General features: G+C 43.1%; 1 protein-coding gene across 3 annotated transcripts in view; it reads left to right on the top strand.

Annotated features, from left to right (window-relative positions):
- Window positions 1-16,521, top strand: part of atad2b (ATPase family AAA domain containing 2B) — a 132,778-nt gene that overhangs the window by 16,789 nt on the left and 99,468 nt on the right. For all 3 annotated transcript variants that reach the window (XM_029733363.1, XM_029733448.1, XM_029733277.1), the window contains exons 4-14: window positions 102-234; window positions 3,376-3,472; window positions 3,618-3,759; window positions 4,451-4,591; window positions 4,860-4,935; window positions 5,050-5,151; window positions 10,497-10,724; window positions 10,934-11,108; window positions 13,350-13,438; window positions 13,596-13,755; window positions 15,527-15,617. In XM_029733363.1, coding sequence (XP_029589223.1) covers window positions 102-234; window positions 3,376-3,472; window positions 3,618-3,759; window positions 4,451-4,591; window positions 4,860-4,935; window positions 5,050-5,151; window positions 10,497-10,724; window positions 10,934-11,108; window positions 13,350-13,438; window positions 13,596-13,755; window positions 15,527-15,617 — 1,434 coding nt within the window. The remainder of the gene's footprint in view (window positions 1-101; window positions 235-3,375; window positions 3,473-3,617; window positions 3,760-4,450; window positions 4,592-4,859; window positions 4,936-5,049; window positions 5,152-10,496; window positions 10,725-10,933; window positions 11,109-13,349; window positions 13,439-13,595; window positions 13,756-15,526; window positions 15,618-16,521) is intronic.

The raw sequence follows: 16,521 nt of genomic DNA, 5'->3' as shown, positions 1-16,521 counted from the left end.
TTCCAAGACCATTACAATGTTTGCATGTTGGTACAGTATTAGTTGGCGTATTCGTTAGATTGGACTGCTTTGTTTTGACCTGTAACCTCTGACCCCGGCAGCCCATAAGGAGGACGGGGCAGGAGACCACTCTCATATGAACGGCCATGTTGATCTGAAGAGGAGCTGCCGCGTGAGGAAGAGCCAGTTTGAACACCTCAACCAGAGCCTGCTTTTTGACCAGCTCGTCAACAGGTAACACACACACACACACACACACACACACACATGTTTGTTTTACGATCCTTGTGGGTACTAAACAATTGATTCCCATTCAAAATCCTATTTTCCTTAACCCAAACTTCTTAACCCTAATTGTAACCTAACCCCTAAGCCTAAAATAGCCAGGCAAAATGTTCCCACATGTCTGAAATGTCCTTGTTTTATTATCCTTGTGACAGAAATCCCATTTAGAATATGGTCATTCATATTAACAGAAGGTGCAAGTCGAGGATGCAGCGATGTGCGGTTTTCCTTACTGAATTCTGATGTGCACTTTGAACATGTTAGAATAACTGTCCACATGTACATTTCCTCAGCCAACAAGATGAGTAATGAACAGAAATCACTAGCCTATGTCAATTTACTATAGTAGAAAAGTTTAGGCTACCTATTCTATTGGTCAGCTTGTCAAGAAAGAAATAACCTATTCCAACCAGCAGGCCTAGGCTACATTAAAACAACTGTTAAAAAGCAATGAGGCTGATGCAACAGATCAGAACGTTTAGAATCAAATGTTGATAAATTACTATTTATTCACGTTATAAGCACAGCAATGCACACAAGGCAGTAGGCTACGTGTGAATGTTCGTTCCATAATGCAATTAGTAGGAAAACACCATTGTTAAAGGGGTACTGCACATGCGAGAGGTTTCATGTGACAGAGATGAAAATATCCACTAGAAATGCTGAAAGATAGGAGATCTAATAGGCTAATTTGAAGCAAGGTAAGACATGCCTCATATGTATTAAAACATTCATGTTTCAAACAATTAAGTATATGTTTTCAAAATGCATACTGCCTCCAGCTCATTGCAGTGGTGTGTGACGCGCTGATGAAGCCTGCCTTCCATTGACATTTGATGCCGCGTTCAAAACAACTGGGAACTTCAGACTTCAGAGCGTTCAAGAAAACGATGAATAAACTAGCTCCGACTGGAAAGAATAGTTTTGAACGGTATTCCAACTCGGGCCTCTTTCTAGAGCTCTGACTTTGCGGCCTGAAGATCACCGACGTCATGGTTTGACCTCGTATTTTTCAGTTCCAAGTTGTCTTGAATGCACCACAAGATGCTACAGCAGCAGCTCTGGCACTGTCTGACAGATTTTCAACTCAAAGGCTCTGTATCTGTATGCTGTACGCATGTGATAAATAAGATGCATAACCAATATACTTTACACACACACCAATTTAATTCTACAAAACTATGCTAATGAACCTATAGATAAGAATGACCAGTCAAATGTATTTCCATTGACTGGTATTTCCATAAATGAATAGGCCACAAAGCATTATTTTTGCATTATTCGGCCAGCGGCAATTTCTTTTTATTGGACAAAAGCTGGCTCTTACTGGATACCGGAAACACAGGCACACACACCTCAACCAGAGATCAACAGTACTACCAGATAAAGGTTTTACATTCAAACTGATCATTTTAATAGACTTAATATTTTACAAAATAATGAATGTGTGTGACCTGGAGGTGGTGGATCTGTAAAGCAGAAAGTGAAAACCGCGACGAGGTGGACCGTGAATCTCCTTGTTTAATTAACCTCTTACATCTAGATGTTCCGCTAGCGGAACACCGCTTCAATATCCAATGATAGGGCGTGGCGCGAATTACAAACACCTCAGAAATCCAAAAACTTCAATTTTTCAAACATATGACTATTTTACACCATTTTAAAGACAAGACTCTTGTTAATCTAACCACATTGTCCGATTTCAAAAAGGCTTTACAACGAAAGCAAAACATTAGATTATGTCAGGAGAGTACCCAGACAGAAATAATCACACACCCATTTTTCAATCTAACATATAATGTCACCAAAACCACAGCTAAATGCAGCACTAACCTTTGATGATCTTCATCAGATGACACTCCTAGGACTTTATGTTATACAATACATGCATGTTTTGTTCAATCAAGTTCATATTTATATCAAAAACCAGCTTTTTACATTAGCATGTGACGTTCAGAACTAGCATACCCACCGAACAGTTCCGGTGAATTTACTAATTTACTCACGATAAACGTTCACAAAAAACATAATTATTTTAAGAATTATAGATACAGAACTCCTTTATGCAATCGCGGTGTCAGATTTTAAAATAGCTTTTCGGTGAAAGCACATTTTGCAATATTCTGAGTAGATTGGCTAGCTATTTTGACACCCACCAAGTTTGGCACTCACCAAACTCAGATTTACTATAAGAAAAATTGGATTACCTTTGCTGTTCTTCGTCAGAATGCACTCCCAGGACTTCTAGTTTACACCCAATGTTGTTTTGGTTCCAAATAATCCATAGTTATATCCAAATAGCGGCGTTTTGTTCTTGCGTTCAAGACACTATCCGAAGGGTGACGCGCCGGCGCGTATCGTGACAAAAAAATTCAAAATATTCCATTACCGTACTTCGAAGCATGTCAAACACTGTTTAAAATCAATTTTTATGCCATTTATCTCGTAAAATAGCGATAATATTCCGACCGGGAGACGTCGTTTTCGTTCAAAGACTGAAAATGTAAAATGGACTCTTCACCTGCATGCGCGCGCCCGTTTCATTGTTCTCAGATCGACCACTATCCAAATGCGCTACTGTTTTTCAGCCAGGGACTGCAGAGTCATCATTCCCCGTTCTGGCGCCTTCTGAGAGCCTATGGGAGCCTTAGAAAATGTCACGTTACAGCAGAGATCCTCTATTTTCCATAAAGAGGCTATAGAAGGCCAAGAAATGGTCAGAGAGGGCACTTCCTGTATGCAATCTTCTCAGGTTTTGGCCTGCCATATGAGTTCTTTTATACTCACAGACACCATTCAAACAGTTTTAGAAAACACCCTAGTTTCTATCAAAATCAAATAATTATATGCATATTCTAGTTTCTGGGCAGGAGTAATAACCAGATTAAATCGGGTACGTTTTTAATCCGGCCGTGAAAATACTGCCCCCTATCCTAAACAGGTTAATGGTTGGCAGACAGGTGGACAGTGATGGGTAGATATGAAGGTGTGTAACATGATGATCGGCTCAGCCTTACTCGTAGAACTTCGGTGAATTCATTCATATGCATCTGTGTTTGATACTTCTGATGACGATGTGTGTATTGTCAGCACGGCGGAGGCAGTTCTTCAGGAGATGGACAACATCAGCAGCATCAGACAGAACAGGGAGGTGGAGAGACTTCGCATGTGGACTGACACTGAGGTGGTGAGTCTGTCAATCAATCTGTATCATTCCATAAATAAAATGCACCATGGCAAAATGAAAGTGGGTTGTTAGTAACTAACTCCATTGGTGGACGTTATGATGGCAAGCCAGCAAGCTGAACCGGACTCTACTCCTGATCTTCTAGGAAAACATGGATATGTATTCTCGTGTGAAGAGGAGGAAGTCACTGCGCAGGAACACCTTTGGCATGCAGGCGCATCACAAAGCCATGAGCAAGACAGAGGAGGAAGAGGAGGAGGAGGAGGAGGAGGAAGAGGGGACTGAAGGTTTGACTTAGTTGGGATGGCTTGTAAATCTGTACAGAGACTGTGAGAACTGTAGTTTTGTCATAGTTACAGGTCGGTGTTGCTTGAGGTTCAGACTACATTTAGAATATAATATTTTAGGGCCTTCCCAGTGATTACATTTACATTTTAGTCATTTAGCAGACGCTCTTATCCAGAGCGACTTACAGTAGTGAATGCATACATTTCATAAATTTTTTTCCATAAGGCACTGCTAGAGGCGTCACTACAGACCCGGGTTCGATCCCAGGCTGTCGCGCAACTGGGAGACCCATGAGGCTGCGCACAATTGGCCAGGTTGTCCGGGTTAGGGGAGGGTTTGGCCGGCCGGGATGTCCTTGTCCCATCGCACTCTAGCGACTCCTTGTGGCGGGCCGGGTGCATGCATGCTGACTTCAGTCACCAGTTCTACGGTGTTTCCTCCGACACATTGGCGCTTCTGGGTTAAGCGAGCAGTGTCAAAAAGCAGTGTGTCAAAAAGCAGTGTGGCTTTGTGGGGTCGTGTTTCAGAGGACGCGTGGCTCCCGACCTTCGCCTCTCCCGAGTCCCTACGGGAGTTGCAGCGATGGGACAAGACTGTAACTACTAATTGGATACCATGAAATTGGGGAGAAAAAAGGGGCAAAAAGTATTAAATAAATAAAAAGCATATTTTACTTGTTTACTTTCTCAGAGTCTCACGGGGAAGAAGAGGATGACGAAGCGGAGGATGAGGATGATGGAGATGAGGCAGAGGAGGTAGGAGAGGAGAATGACAGACCGTACAACCTGAGGCAGCGCAAGACTGTACAGAGATACGAGGCGCCACCTATCGGTAAAGGGGGAAAAAATATTATTTAGTGTTTTTTATTTTATTTTGTATTGTTTTTGCAAGCCCTAAGGGGTGGTTTTCCGTCCCCAGATTCACCAATGAGCGTGGCTTTTAGTCAAGGAGTAGACTTAATCTGGGTCTGGGAAACTGGCCCCCTAAGTTGCCTGAAGCTTTCCTTTTCTTGCATGAAAACATTTATTGGTAGTCTTTGTTTTATACCTCTTGAGTGCTGCTGCTTTTTACATCTTCTGTGTCTATGATTGCATCCCAGAGCCAGTCAACAGAAAACAAACCAATCCCTCCCTGTTTGACACCCACAGATCTCCAGCTAGGAGAAGCCATATACGGTTGGTCTTGTACCCCGCATGAACAATTATTTATAAGAAAACCCTGCTTACCTACATTGACATGGAGTAATATGGAGCGATTTGTTGTCTTTATTCTCCTCTCCTCTGGTCCAGAGTGAAGAAGCATGCCATCCACAGTAGCGACACCACGTCGTCGTCTGACGAGGAGAGATTTGAGAGGAGGAAAAGCAAGAGCATGACCCGGGCCAGGAACAGGTGAATACCTCTCCTCTCTCTGTCACTCACCTGGTGGATTTTAATATTAGATACAATTCATAAGTGGCTTTTCACTAGTTCCCAGCACTTTCCATTCACCACCCATACTGTATGTACACAGGGTGGAGATACATAGGGCTGTGGCGGTCATGAAATTCTGTCAGCTGGTTATTGTCATGCAAAAGACTGCCGGTCTCAAGGTAACTGACCGTTAATTAACATAAAGATGTAAACATAACCAGGCCTCCACACATACAAGCTGCTGATGTGTGTCATCTACAAAATAAGTCTAAATCAATTTAATATACATCATCACTACAAATCCATTATTTATTTTAGACGGGTCTAAAGAAACATGATATGAAAAAAATGTGTTTCAGAAGAACAGAATGAGTTGGCCTGTATGTTATCTGGCTCTGCTCCATGCCGTAGGCCGTAGGAACACACCTGTTCCTGTGTCATCATTTTATATATTTTATAGTAAGAAGAACAACTTTAGTTGTGAATGATACAAACCTAAGAATCTCTTAGAAATCAAAACACATAAGGGCTGCATGGAGCGACTATCTGCTATTGATTTGAGAAAGAAGCAGAAAAGGCTTGTTCTGTTCCTGGTCTCAGGCTGCACAGCTCTTCTCTCATCAACTGATTTTCACCCATCAGACTATTCTCAATTTAATCTTGTCTTTACTAATATGTCCAATTTAGTTTTCATTTAGAATGGGCCATTATCAAATGGACAGGAACAGGGGGAGGGGAAAAAGACATGTCATCTGTATGCTCTCCAATAGGAATGGAGGCCGTGAGCTTTCCCGCCGGTCCGTTTTGTAGGCTATTTACTTGGGTTTTATAGCGGAGCATAATATGACCAGCTGAGAAATAAATACAACACCACTTACTTCACTCCGCACATCAACCACTGTTTGAGGAGCATGCTCTCGCTGCCCGATAGGTGATATTCCTGTTTGAGGAGCATGCCCTCGCTGCCCGATAGGTGATATACCTGTTTGAGGAGTATGCTCTCGCTGCCCGATAGGTGATATTCCTGTTTGAGGAGCATGCTCTCGCTGCCCGATAGGTGATATACCTGTTTGAGGAGCATGCCCTCGCTGCCCGATAGGTGATATTCCTGTTTGAGGAGCATGCTCTCGCTGCCCGATAGGTGATATTCCTGTTTGAGGAGCATGCCCTCGCTGCCCGATAGGTGATATACCTGTTTGAGGAGCATGCTCTTGCTGCCCGATAGGTGATATACCTGTTTGAGGAGTATGCTCTCGCTGCCCGATAGGTGATATTCCTGTTTGAGGAGCATGCCCTCGCTGCCCGATAGGTGATATTCCTGTTTGAGGAGCATGCTCTCGCTGCCCGATAGGTGATATACCTGTTTGAGGAGCATGCGCTCGCTGCCCGATAGGTGATATTCCTGTTTGAGGAGCATGCCTTCGCTGCCCGATAGGTGATATTCCTGTTTGAGGAGCATGCTCTCGCTGCCCGATAGGTGATATTCCTGTTTGAGGAGCATGCTCTCGCTGCCCGATAGGTGATATACCTGTTTGAGGAGCATGCTCTCGCTGCCCGATAGGTGATATTTCACCCAAACTCTGTATGCCATGGGCTCTCCAACCTTGTTCCTGTAGCTACTCAGTCCTTTGCTACTATGGCCTCCTCACGCCATTTGCACTCACTGTATATAGACTTTTTTCCCTATTTTTTTCTATTGTGTTATTGACCGTACGCTTGTTTATTCTATGTGTAACTCTGTTGTTTGTCGCACTGCTTTGCTTTATCTTGGCCAGGTAGCAGTTGTAAATGACAACTTGTTCTCAACTAGCCTACCTGGTTAAATAAAGGTGAAATAAAAATAAATAAAAAATAAATACTTTTTGGGAAAACCAAGTGAAATCTGTTTGGGAACATCGATATTAACATGTTTTTTCAACAAAACGCATTTCACTAAACTGTTGACAGCCCGTCTGCGCGCTCTAGAAAGGAATAAAGGAGAGCGAGGAGGAGATGGAAACACGTGGTGAGATATTCTGTATAGCTAATGTCACTCAATTAGTTATGAAAACAAATTCCTATTACTAGGATATTCAAAATCATATACAAATTCACTAATTGTTGGCTCTGTAAGCCGCCCTACACCATCAATGAACCAACAGCATCACCTAGTCCTAGGACTATACGTTCTCTCCCAGACTCATGATAGACATTTTGGAGCGTAGCATAAGGTAATCAGTCCATCCACTATGTATAGTAATCCAGTCCACACTCAAAGGCTAGAGCCATTATGTTTCAAAGACATCTTAAATCAGTTTAGTTTTATGCTCTTCTGCCATGCATAATATGTGGTAGGCTATGTATTGTATAATGGCACAATCATTTTAATGTAGTTTTGGGGCTTTGGCTCATAAGCCTATGCATCAGCTCTTATATGCATATGGGTGTTTTGAATGAATTTTCACCTTAGAAAGCACTGTTTCAACCTGCTGTTGAACTTTCTTCAAATTGATCATCACAGTGAGGTGAGTTTTAAAACTATGATAGGTTTGATAAGTGTTGTGATTTTCAATTGCATTTGCCAAGTTCTCAAAAGTGACGACAGAATTATGCATTTAATGCTTTATTATAAAGGTTACATTTTATGGAGAAAATTATTTCCCAAACTTGAAACTCGACCGCAGCCAATGTATGCCAATTAGGTGCTACACCGGTTATAAAGTGCTTAATTTTAAGAAGTTATTTGGCCACTTCAGGGTGGGCAGGTAGCCTAGTGGTTAGAGTGTTGGACTAGTAACTGAAAGGTTGCTGGATCGTCTCCCTGAGCTGACAAGGTAAAAATCTGTCATTCTGCCCCTGAACAAGGCAGTTAATCCACTGTTCACCGGTAGGCCGTCATTGTAAGTTAGAATTTGTCTTAACTGACTTGACTAGTTAAATTAAGGTAAAAAAATAAAATGTTATCAAAGCGATTTATCAAAGCATATAGGTCTATGGGCTAGGCTATATGAAGTGTGCGACTATGATTTGAAGAAATTGCAAAAGTATTCAAGCGATTTCTTGCCTTACTGCACAAGCTGGACATCATTCACAAGTGATGGGTGACAATATTAGCCTATCAAACTATTCTTAATTTAATGTTGCCTTTACATACAGTCCATTCGGAAAGTATTCAGACCCCTTGACTTATTCCACATTTTGTTACGTTACAGACGTATTCTAAAATTGCTTAAATAAAATCCTCATCAATCTACACAATACCCCATAATGACAAAGTGAAAACAGGTTTTTAGATTTTCCCCAAATTGATAAAAAAAAACATCTTATTTACAAAAAGTATTCAGACCCTTTGATATGAGACTCGAAATTGAGCTCAGATGCATCCTGTTTCCATTGATCATCCTTGATGTTTCTACAACTTGATTGGAGTCCACCTGTGGTACATTTCAATTGATTGGACATGATTTGGACAGGCACACACCTGTCTATATAAGGTCCCACAGTTGACAGCGCATGTCAGAGCAGAAACTAAGCCATGAGGTTGAAGGAATTGTCCATAGAGCTCCGCGACAGGATTGTGTCGAGTCACAGATCTGGGGAAGGGTACCAATAACATTTCTGCAGCATTGAAGGTCCCCAAGAACACAGTGGCTTCTATCATTCTTAAATGGAAGAAGTTTGGAACCAGCAAGACTCTTCCTAGAGCTGTACGCCCAGCCAAACTGAGCAATCAGGGGAGAAGGGCCTTAGTCAGGGAGATGACCAAGAACCTGATGGTCACTGAGCCCTCCAGAGATCCTCTGTGGAGATGGAAGAACCTTCCAGAAGGACAACCATCTCTGCAGTACTCCATTATCAGGCCTTTATGGTAGAGTGGCCAGACAGAAGCCACTCCTCAGTAAAAGGCGTATGACAGCCCGCTTGGAGTTTGCCAAAAGGCACCTAAAGACTCTCAGACCATGAGAAACAAGATTCTCTGGTCTGATGAAACCAAGACTGAACTATTTGGCCTGAATGCCAAGAGTCACGTCTGGAGGAAACCTGGCACCATCCCTGCGTTGAAGCATGGTGGTGGCAGCATCATGTTGTGGGGATGTTTTTCAGCGGCAGGGACTGGGAGACTAGTCAGGATCGAGGGAAAGATAACTGCAGCAAAGTACAGAGATCCTTGATGAAAACCTGTTCGGGACCTCAGACTGGGGAGAAGTTCACCTTCCAACAGGACAACGACCCTAAGTACACAGCCAAGACAACGCAGGAGTGGCTTCGGGACATATCTCTGAATGTACTTGAGTGGCCCATCCAGTGCCCGGACTTGTGACAAGCTTGTAGTGTCATACCCAAGAAGACTCGAGGCTGGCAAAGGTGCTTAAACAAAGTACTGAGTAAAGGGTTTGAATACTTATCACATTTACATATTTCAGTTTTCTTATTTGTATGACCTTTTTTTGCTTTGCCATTATGGGGTATTGTGTGTATTTGATTTGGGGGAGACACTTTAAGGCTGTAATGTAACGTGGAATAAGTCAATGGTTCTGAATACTTTCTGAATGCACTGTACACTAAATAATGTGTGAAATTAGTTTGGATTTAGAATGGACCGTTATGCACCTTTCTTAGAACAGGGGCATGGGGAAAAAGACACATCTATGCACTTAAATAATGAAGGGAGGACGCATTTCCCATGGTTCCATTTTCATGCCAGCCAGGTAGGCTTATACTCCTGTTGTAAAGCGAAGTAATGTGCTTAATATTAGGTATATAGATAGATATAGTAAGCAAAGCCTATAGAAATGTTGCGCAACATGAGCTCATGGGCTCTCATGAAGTCTTTGATTAGATTTTCAATGACATTTGCATTGATGTCAGAGTGCTTAGAGGGACAATAGAGTGCTGAGTACCAGACAGTTAGCATGTTTGGTAGGTTACTAATGACCATCAGCAGCATCAGAGCTTGGAGAAGCCTAATTACCGTGACTAAACGGTCACATGGAATTTGACTGCCATCATGACTCGTGACCGCCGGTGTGGCGGTAGTACGACCACTCTAACACCCCTAGTGATACACAGCAGCCGTTGTGCACCAGAAAGCTCACAGCAATAATACATTTATAATATAGGCAATTTAGCAGATGCTTTTATCCTAAGTGACTTAGTCATGTGTGCATACATTTTACCTATGGGGGGTCCCGGGGATTGAAACCATTATCCTGGCGTTCCAAGTGCCATGCTCAACGAACTGAGCTACAAAGGACCACAGCACATCGACTGTCCTTCACCGGTCTATCAGTGTTGAGCTGCAGATATATCTGGAAGCACAGTGCTAACACTTGTTATTTGTAAAGGTGTCTGCCTATGAACTTGCGAGCAGAGGACCTGGCCAGTGGGGTGCTGAGGGACAGGGCCAAGGTGGGAGCTAGCCTCGCTGATGTGGACCCCATGAATCTGGACACCTCAGTGAAGTTTGACAGCGTAGGAGGGCTGTCCAACCACATCCAGTCCCTGAAAGAGATGGTGGTCTTCCCTCTCCTCTACCCAGAGGTTTTCGAGAGGTTCAAGATTCAGCCACCAAGGTAAAGAGCAAAGCCACCTGGAAACTCACATTATTCATGTTCAGACATATCAAGCATGTATCCTTCTTTGTTTGCCATTTATAACTGTTATTTCATTTCAACAAGCCAGATGAGGAAAATCTGAATGGTCACAATGTGTAGTTCCTCAGTCAATAAAAGTGAGACTTGTTATTTACCCCTCTGTCTCTCGCTATTTCTCCCCCCCACAGAGGGTGTCTGTTCTACGGCCCACCAGGTACAGGAAAGACCCTAGTAGCGCGGGCTTTGGCCAACGAGTGTAGTCAAGGTGACAAGAAAGTGTCTTTCTTCATGAGGAAGGGAGCCGACTGCCTCAGCAAGTGGGTCGGTGAATCAGAACGACAGCTACGCCTGCTCTTCGACCAGGTGAGCTCGAGCCAAGGCTTATCAGTCCAGAGTAGAGGTCTTCAGTTGGACCTGTTCTGAAATGGACCTGGGGCTTAACCACCTGGACCCGATATGCATAAATTAATAAAAAATATATAGAGACCCCTTCCGAACGGATCCGAAGACAACTAGACCAGTTCCATAAAGACCTGGTTGGATCCAGACTCCAGACTGGATCCAGAATTTTTTTAATGCTACTTTATTAACCAGAGCTGATAAAGTATGAGGTGAGGGAGAGAGGTGCAGCTTTAGCAGGCGGGGAGAGGCTGTACTGTGAGCGAGTGACGGCAACCAACCAAGCTGACTCGTACAATAGCAGACTAATAATAGCCACAGCCAGGTTATTTAGAATCAAATATGATTACGTAGTACCCATCTTGCCTGCATCAAACTGGGAGAAGCTAGCTAAAGTTAGCTAGCTAGGCTAACTGAGGCTGCAGTGCATGCACTTTCTCATCCTACAGTTACAAATAACTGCGCTCTTCTGAGAAGACTTTCCAATAGATGTTGGAACGTTGCTGCGGGGACTTGCTTCCATTCAGCCACGAGCGTTAGTGAGGTCGGGCACTGATGTTGGGCGATTAGACCTGGCTTGCAGTCGACGTTCCAATTCATCCCAAAGGTGTTCGATTGGGTTGAGGTCAGGGCTCTGTGCAGGCCAGTCATCTTCTTCCACACCGATCTCGACAATTTCTGTATGGACCTCGCTTTGTGCACAGGGGCATTTATTTAAATTTTATTTAACCTTTATTTATACAGGTTTTTCTCATTGAGATAACATCTCTTTTCCAAGAGAGACTTGGTCCAATAGCAGCAGGGGGAACAACGTTACAGACAAAACAACTTACATACACTAACACAACATTAAACAAAACTATAAACACACATACAGTACAACAATTACATATTACGTAAAAACGTATTGACTAAAACAGCTGTCCTAAAGACAATTCTATGATATATACATCGATCAAGTGTTTAAACTCCACCAATGAAACTAGATCATCAAATGAGGTGTCATGCTGAAACAGGAAAGGACCTTCCCCAAACTGTTGCTGTAAAATTGGAAGCACAGAATGTCACTGTATGCTGTAGCGTTAAGATTTCCCTTCACTGGAACTAAGGGGCCTAGCCCGAACCATGAATAACAGCCCCAGACCATTATTCCTCCTCCACCGAACTTTACAGTTGGCACTATGCATTGGGGGAGGTAGCGTTCTCCTGGCATCCCCCAAACCCAGATTAGTTTGTCGGACTGCCAGATGGCGAAGTGTGATTTATCACTCCAGAGAACGCGTTTCCATTTGTCCAGAGTCCAATGGCGGAGAACTTTACACCACTCCAGCTGACGCTTGGCATTGCGTATGATGATCTTAGGCTTGTGTGCGGCAACTCGGTCATGAAAACCCATTTCATGAAGCTCCGGACTAACAGTTATTGTGCTGACGTTGCTTTGAGGCAGTTTTGGAACTCTGTAGTGAGTGTTGCAACCGAGGACAGACAATTCTGTGAGCTTGTGTGGCATACCACTTGAAGGCTGAGCCGTTGTTGCTCCTAGACGTTTCCACTTCACAATAACAGCACTTACAGATGATCGGGGCAGCTATAGCAAGGGCTGAAATTTGACCAACTGACTTGTTGGAAAGGTGGCATCCTATGACGGTGCCATGTTCAAAGTCACTTAGCTCTTCAGGAAGGCCATTCTACTACCAATGTTTTGTCTATGGAGATTGCATGGCTGTGTGCTCGATTTTTATACATCTGTCAGCTGATGTAGCCGAATCCACTAATTTGAAGCGGTGTCTTCATACTTTTGTATATAAAGTGTATCGCCTAACTTTTGCAACACACGTAGCGAGGCTCTGACTGTAGCCTATTCGGCTTTGATTGACCGTCAACAAGCTACACGCTCCACTCTCGTGAAAAGCAAGAGCAGCAGCATAAATGATAAAATGTCTCTTTTTCTACTGCAGTAGTCGCGTTCTGATCTGTACGGGCTCTTCCGGAACAGTCAGTTAAAACTACACTTACCCGTGACAATCCATATCAGATCTAACCCAGACCGTGACATTATTTAGAATTCTGGATCCGGACCTGCTGGGTTCCGGAGATTCGGGTACAGGTGGATCCGTGAAGACCTCTAGTCCAGTGTTGTTACTTTGTGAGAGTTGTTAGATTTTCGTGATCATTGTGTTAAGGTTGTGTGTTCCTCTCTTCTAGGCATACCTGATGAGGCCTTCCATAATCTTCTTTGATGAGATAGACGGGCTGGCCCCAGTGCGCTCCAGCAGACAGGACCAGATACACAGGTACTATTTGAAGCAGGAGTAGCAGTTTGGTTTTGATATCTCCGTTTGATGGTCTCTGATAATCAATAATGAAAGTGAGTGATCAGTTTTTTACTATGGTTTGACCATAATCTCTCTCTTCCCTCTCCCTCACTATCCCTCTTTCCTCCACCTCCAGCTCCATAGTGTCCACTCTGCTGGCGTTGATGGATGGCCTGGACAGCCGAGGGGAAATCGTGGTGATCGGTGCTACCAATAGACTGGACTCCATAGACCCTGCTCTACGGAGGCCTGGACGCTTTGACAGGGAGTTCCTCTTCAACCTGCCTGACAAGAAGGTGAGGAAGTGGGGTAGTTAACAATTTCAACACACCTGTAAATATGAATCATGTATAGGATTATGGCACAATGAATACACTATGATGTGTTGATACTGTAATCCCAATCAGTGAATACACTATGTTGGTGATGTGTTGATACTGTAATCCCAATCAGTGAATACACTATGTTGGTGACGTGTTGATACTGTAATCCCAATCAGTGAATACACTATGTTGGTGACGTGTTGATACTGTAATCCCAATCAGTGAATACACTATGTTGGTGACGTGTTGATACTGTAATCCCAATCAGTGAATACACTGTTGGTGACGTGTTGATACTGTAATCCCAATCAGTGTATACACTATGTTGGTGATGTGTTGATACTGTAATCCCAATCAGTGAATACACTATGTTGGTGACGTGTTGATACTGTAATCCCAATCAGTGAATACACTATGTTGGTGACGTGTTGATACTGTAATCCCAATCATTTTAAAGTATGTCTATGGCTGGCATAGTATGTTTTTTGGAGTTTTATCCTTGTTTAAGATAGTGTCATCCTTGTTTGTGTGTGTGTGTTCCAGCCGCTGCTCTGTGTGTGTGTACTCCACACATTAGTCCCAGTTTAGTGTGTGTGACTGTGTGCCAGTCTCAGCCCAGCGGTACATAGCAATCAGTCGACCTCAGCAGAGACACACACTAGGGTTTGGCGATATCACCACGATGATTGTCGACATCGTGATGTAATAGACGATGGTTTAGCCTACTTGAACTTGGCTGGCGCCCTGCAGTAAAGAACAGAGTCTCGCAGGGCAGCACACAAGTGACTTTGAGTAATTTATTTTCCTATTACCATTTGCTATAGCCTACTTCAATAAATATGTGATACAGAACATGAGAGGAATGTAGGCCAGACAGAGTGGAGAATTCCACCAAAGCAGCGCAAAATGTTGATCTGTCGGATGGATGGGCATTAGGCTATAGGCTAAACCTATTAAAAAACTAGATACGGTGTATATATATATATATATATATATATCTCAGAAAAATAAATGCTACTGTTTGTTCTACCTATTGTAAAGCTGTGATTGAGAATAGCCTATGCCTAGGCTGTATAGAATTTCACTCATGTAATCCACAACTTCAGGACAACACCTTCGTAGGCTAAAATATTTGGCAAATAAACTACAGTTCGTAACTTCAACTTGTGGATTACATGAGTGAAATTCTATACAGCCTAGGCATAGGCTATTCTCAATCACAGCTTTACAATAGGTAGAACAAACAGTAGCATTTATTTTTCTGATATTTTGAGGCACATAAAGCAATTATTACCCAGTTGTGAAGACTGTAGACTGCTTCTATCCAGCCAAGGATGTCACTACAGCAAGACTGCCCATTCTTCACTGCTCCACCCACACACACTAACCTGCTCCATGCTGAAGCTCTTCCACCAGAAAGGACTATTAGAAAAATATTTGCCTGCACTTACCCTCTGCCCAGGCTTTCAACAACAGTATGGGGTGGGGGTGATAACCATTTTTATGGTTACATACGTCAACATTTTCTACACACACACACACACACACACACACACACACACACACACACACACACACACACACACACACACACACACACACACACAGAGGGAGACAGCTGGCAGAGAGACCAAAAACCCACTGTGGTGTGAGCAGGGTGGTTTTTGTTATTTATTAAATGTTTCTCTATCCCTGTATTTCCCTCTCCTTCTTTCGATCTTTGTCTTTTTCTCTCTGTTCCTAGGCCCGAAGGCAAATCCTTGAGATCCACACTCGGGACTGGAACCCCAGACTGGCTGAGCAGTTTGTGGACGAGCTGGCTGAGAAATGTGTCGGTAAGAGAGATTGACTTATATTAGGGTCATTAACGTTTACAACTTTAACGTACTCTACCATTCAAAAGTTTGGGGTCACTTATACATTTCCTTGTTTTCCATGAAAACATAATTGAAATGAGTTGCAAAATGAATAGGATGTTGACAAGTTTATAAATAATGATTTTTAATTGAAATAATAATTGTCCTTAACTTTGCTTTCGTCAAAGAATCCTCCATTTGCAGCAGTTACAGCCTTGCGGACCTTTTGCATTCTAGTTGTCAATTTGTTGAGGTAATCTGAAGAGATTTCACCCCATGCTTCCTGAAGCTCCTCCCACAAGTTGGATTGGCTTGATGGGCACTTCTTATGGTCAAGCTGATCCAACAACCGCTCAATAGGGTTGAGATCCAGTGACTGCTGGCCACTCCTTTATAGACAGAATACCAGCTGACTGCTTCTTCCCTAAATAGTTCTTGCATAGTTTGGAGCTGTGCTTTGGGTCATTGTCTTGTTGTAGGAGGAAATTGGCTCCAATTAAGCGCCGTCCACAGGGTAGGGTAGGGTATGGCATGGCATTGCAAAATGGAGGGATAGCCTTCCTCCTTCAAGATCCCTTTTTCCCTGTACAAATCTCCCACTTTACCACCAACAAAGCACCCCCAGACCATCACATTGCCTCCACCATGCTTGACAGATGGCGTCAAGCAGTCCTCTATAATCTTTTTGTTTTTTTCTGCGTCTCACGAATGTTCTTTGATCCGAAAACCTCAAACTTAGATTCATCTGTTCATAACTTTTTTCCAATCTTCCTCTGTCTAGTGTTCTTTTGCCCATCTTAATCTTTTATTTTTATTGGCCAGTCTAAGATATGACTTTTTCTTTGCAACTCTGCCCAGAAGGCCAGCATCCCGGAGTCACCTC

Source organism: Salmo trutta, chromosome 1 (assembly GCF_901001165.1).
Source record: "Salmo trutta chromosome 1, fSalTru1.1, whole genome shotgun sequence".
NCBI lineage: Eukaryota > Metazoa > Chordata > Actinopteri > Salmoniformes > Salmonidae > Salmo > Salmo trutta.
The sequence above is the reverse complement of the archived record's forward strand: the minus strand, read 5'-3'. Positions and strand labels throughout refer to the sequence as shown.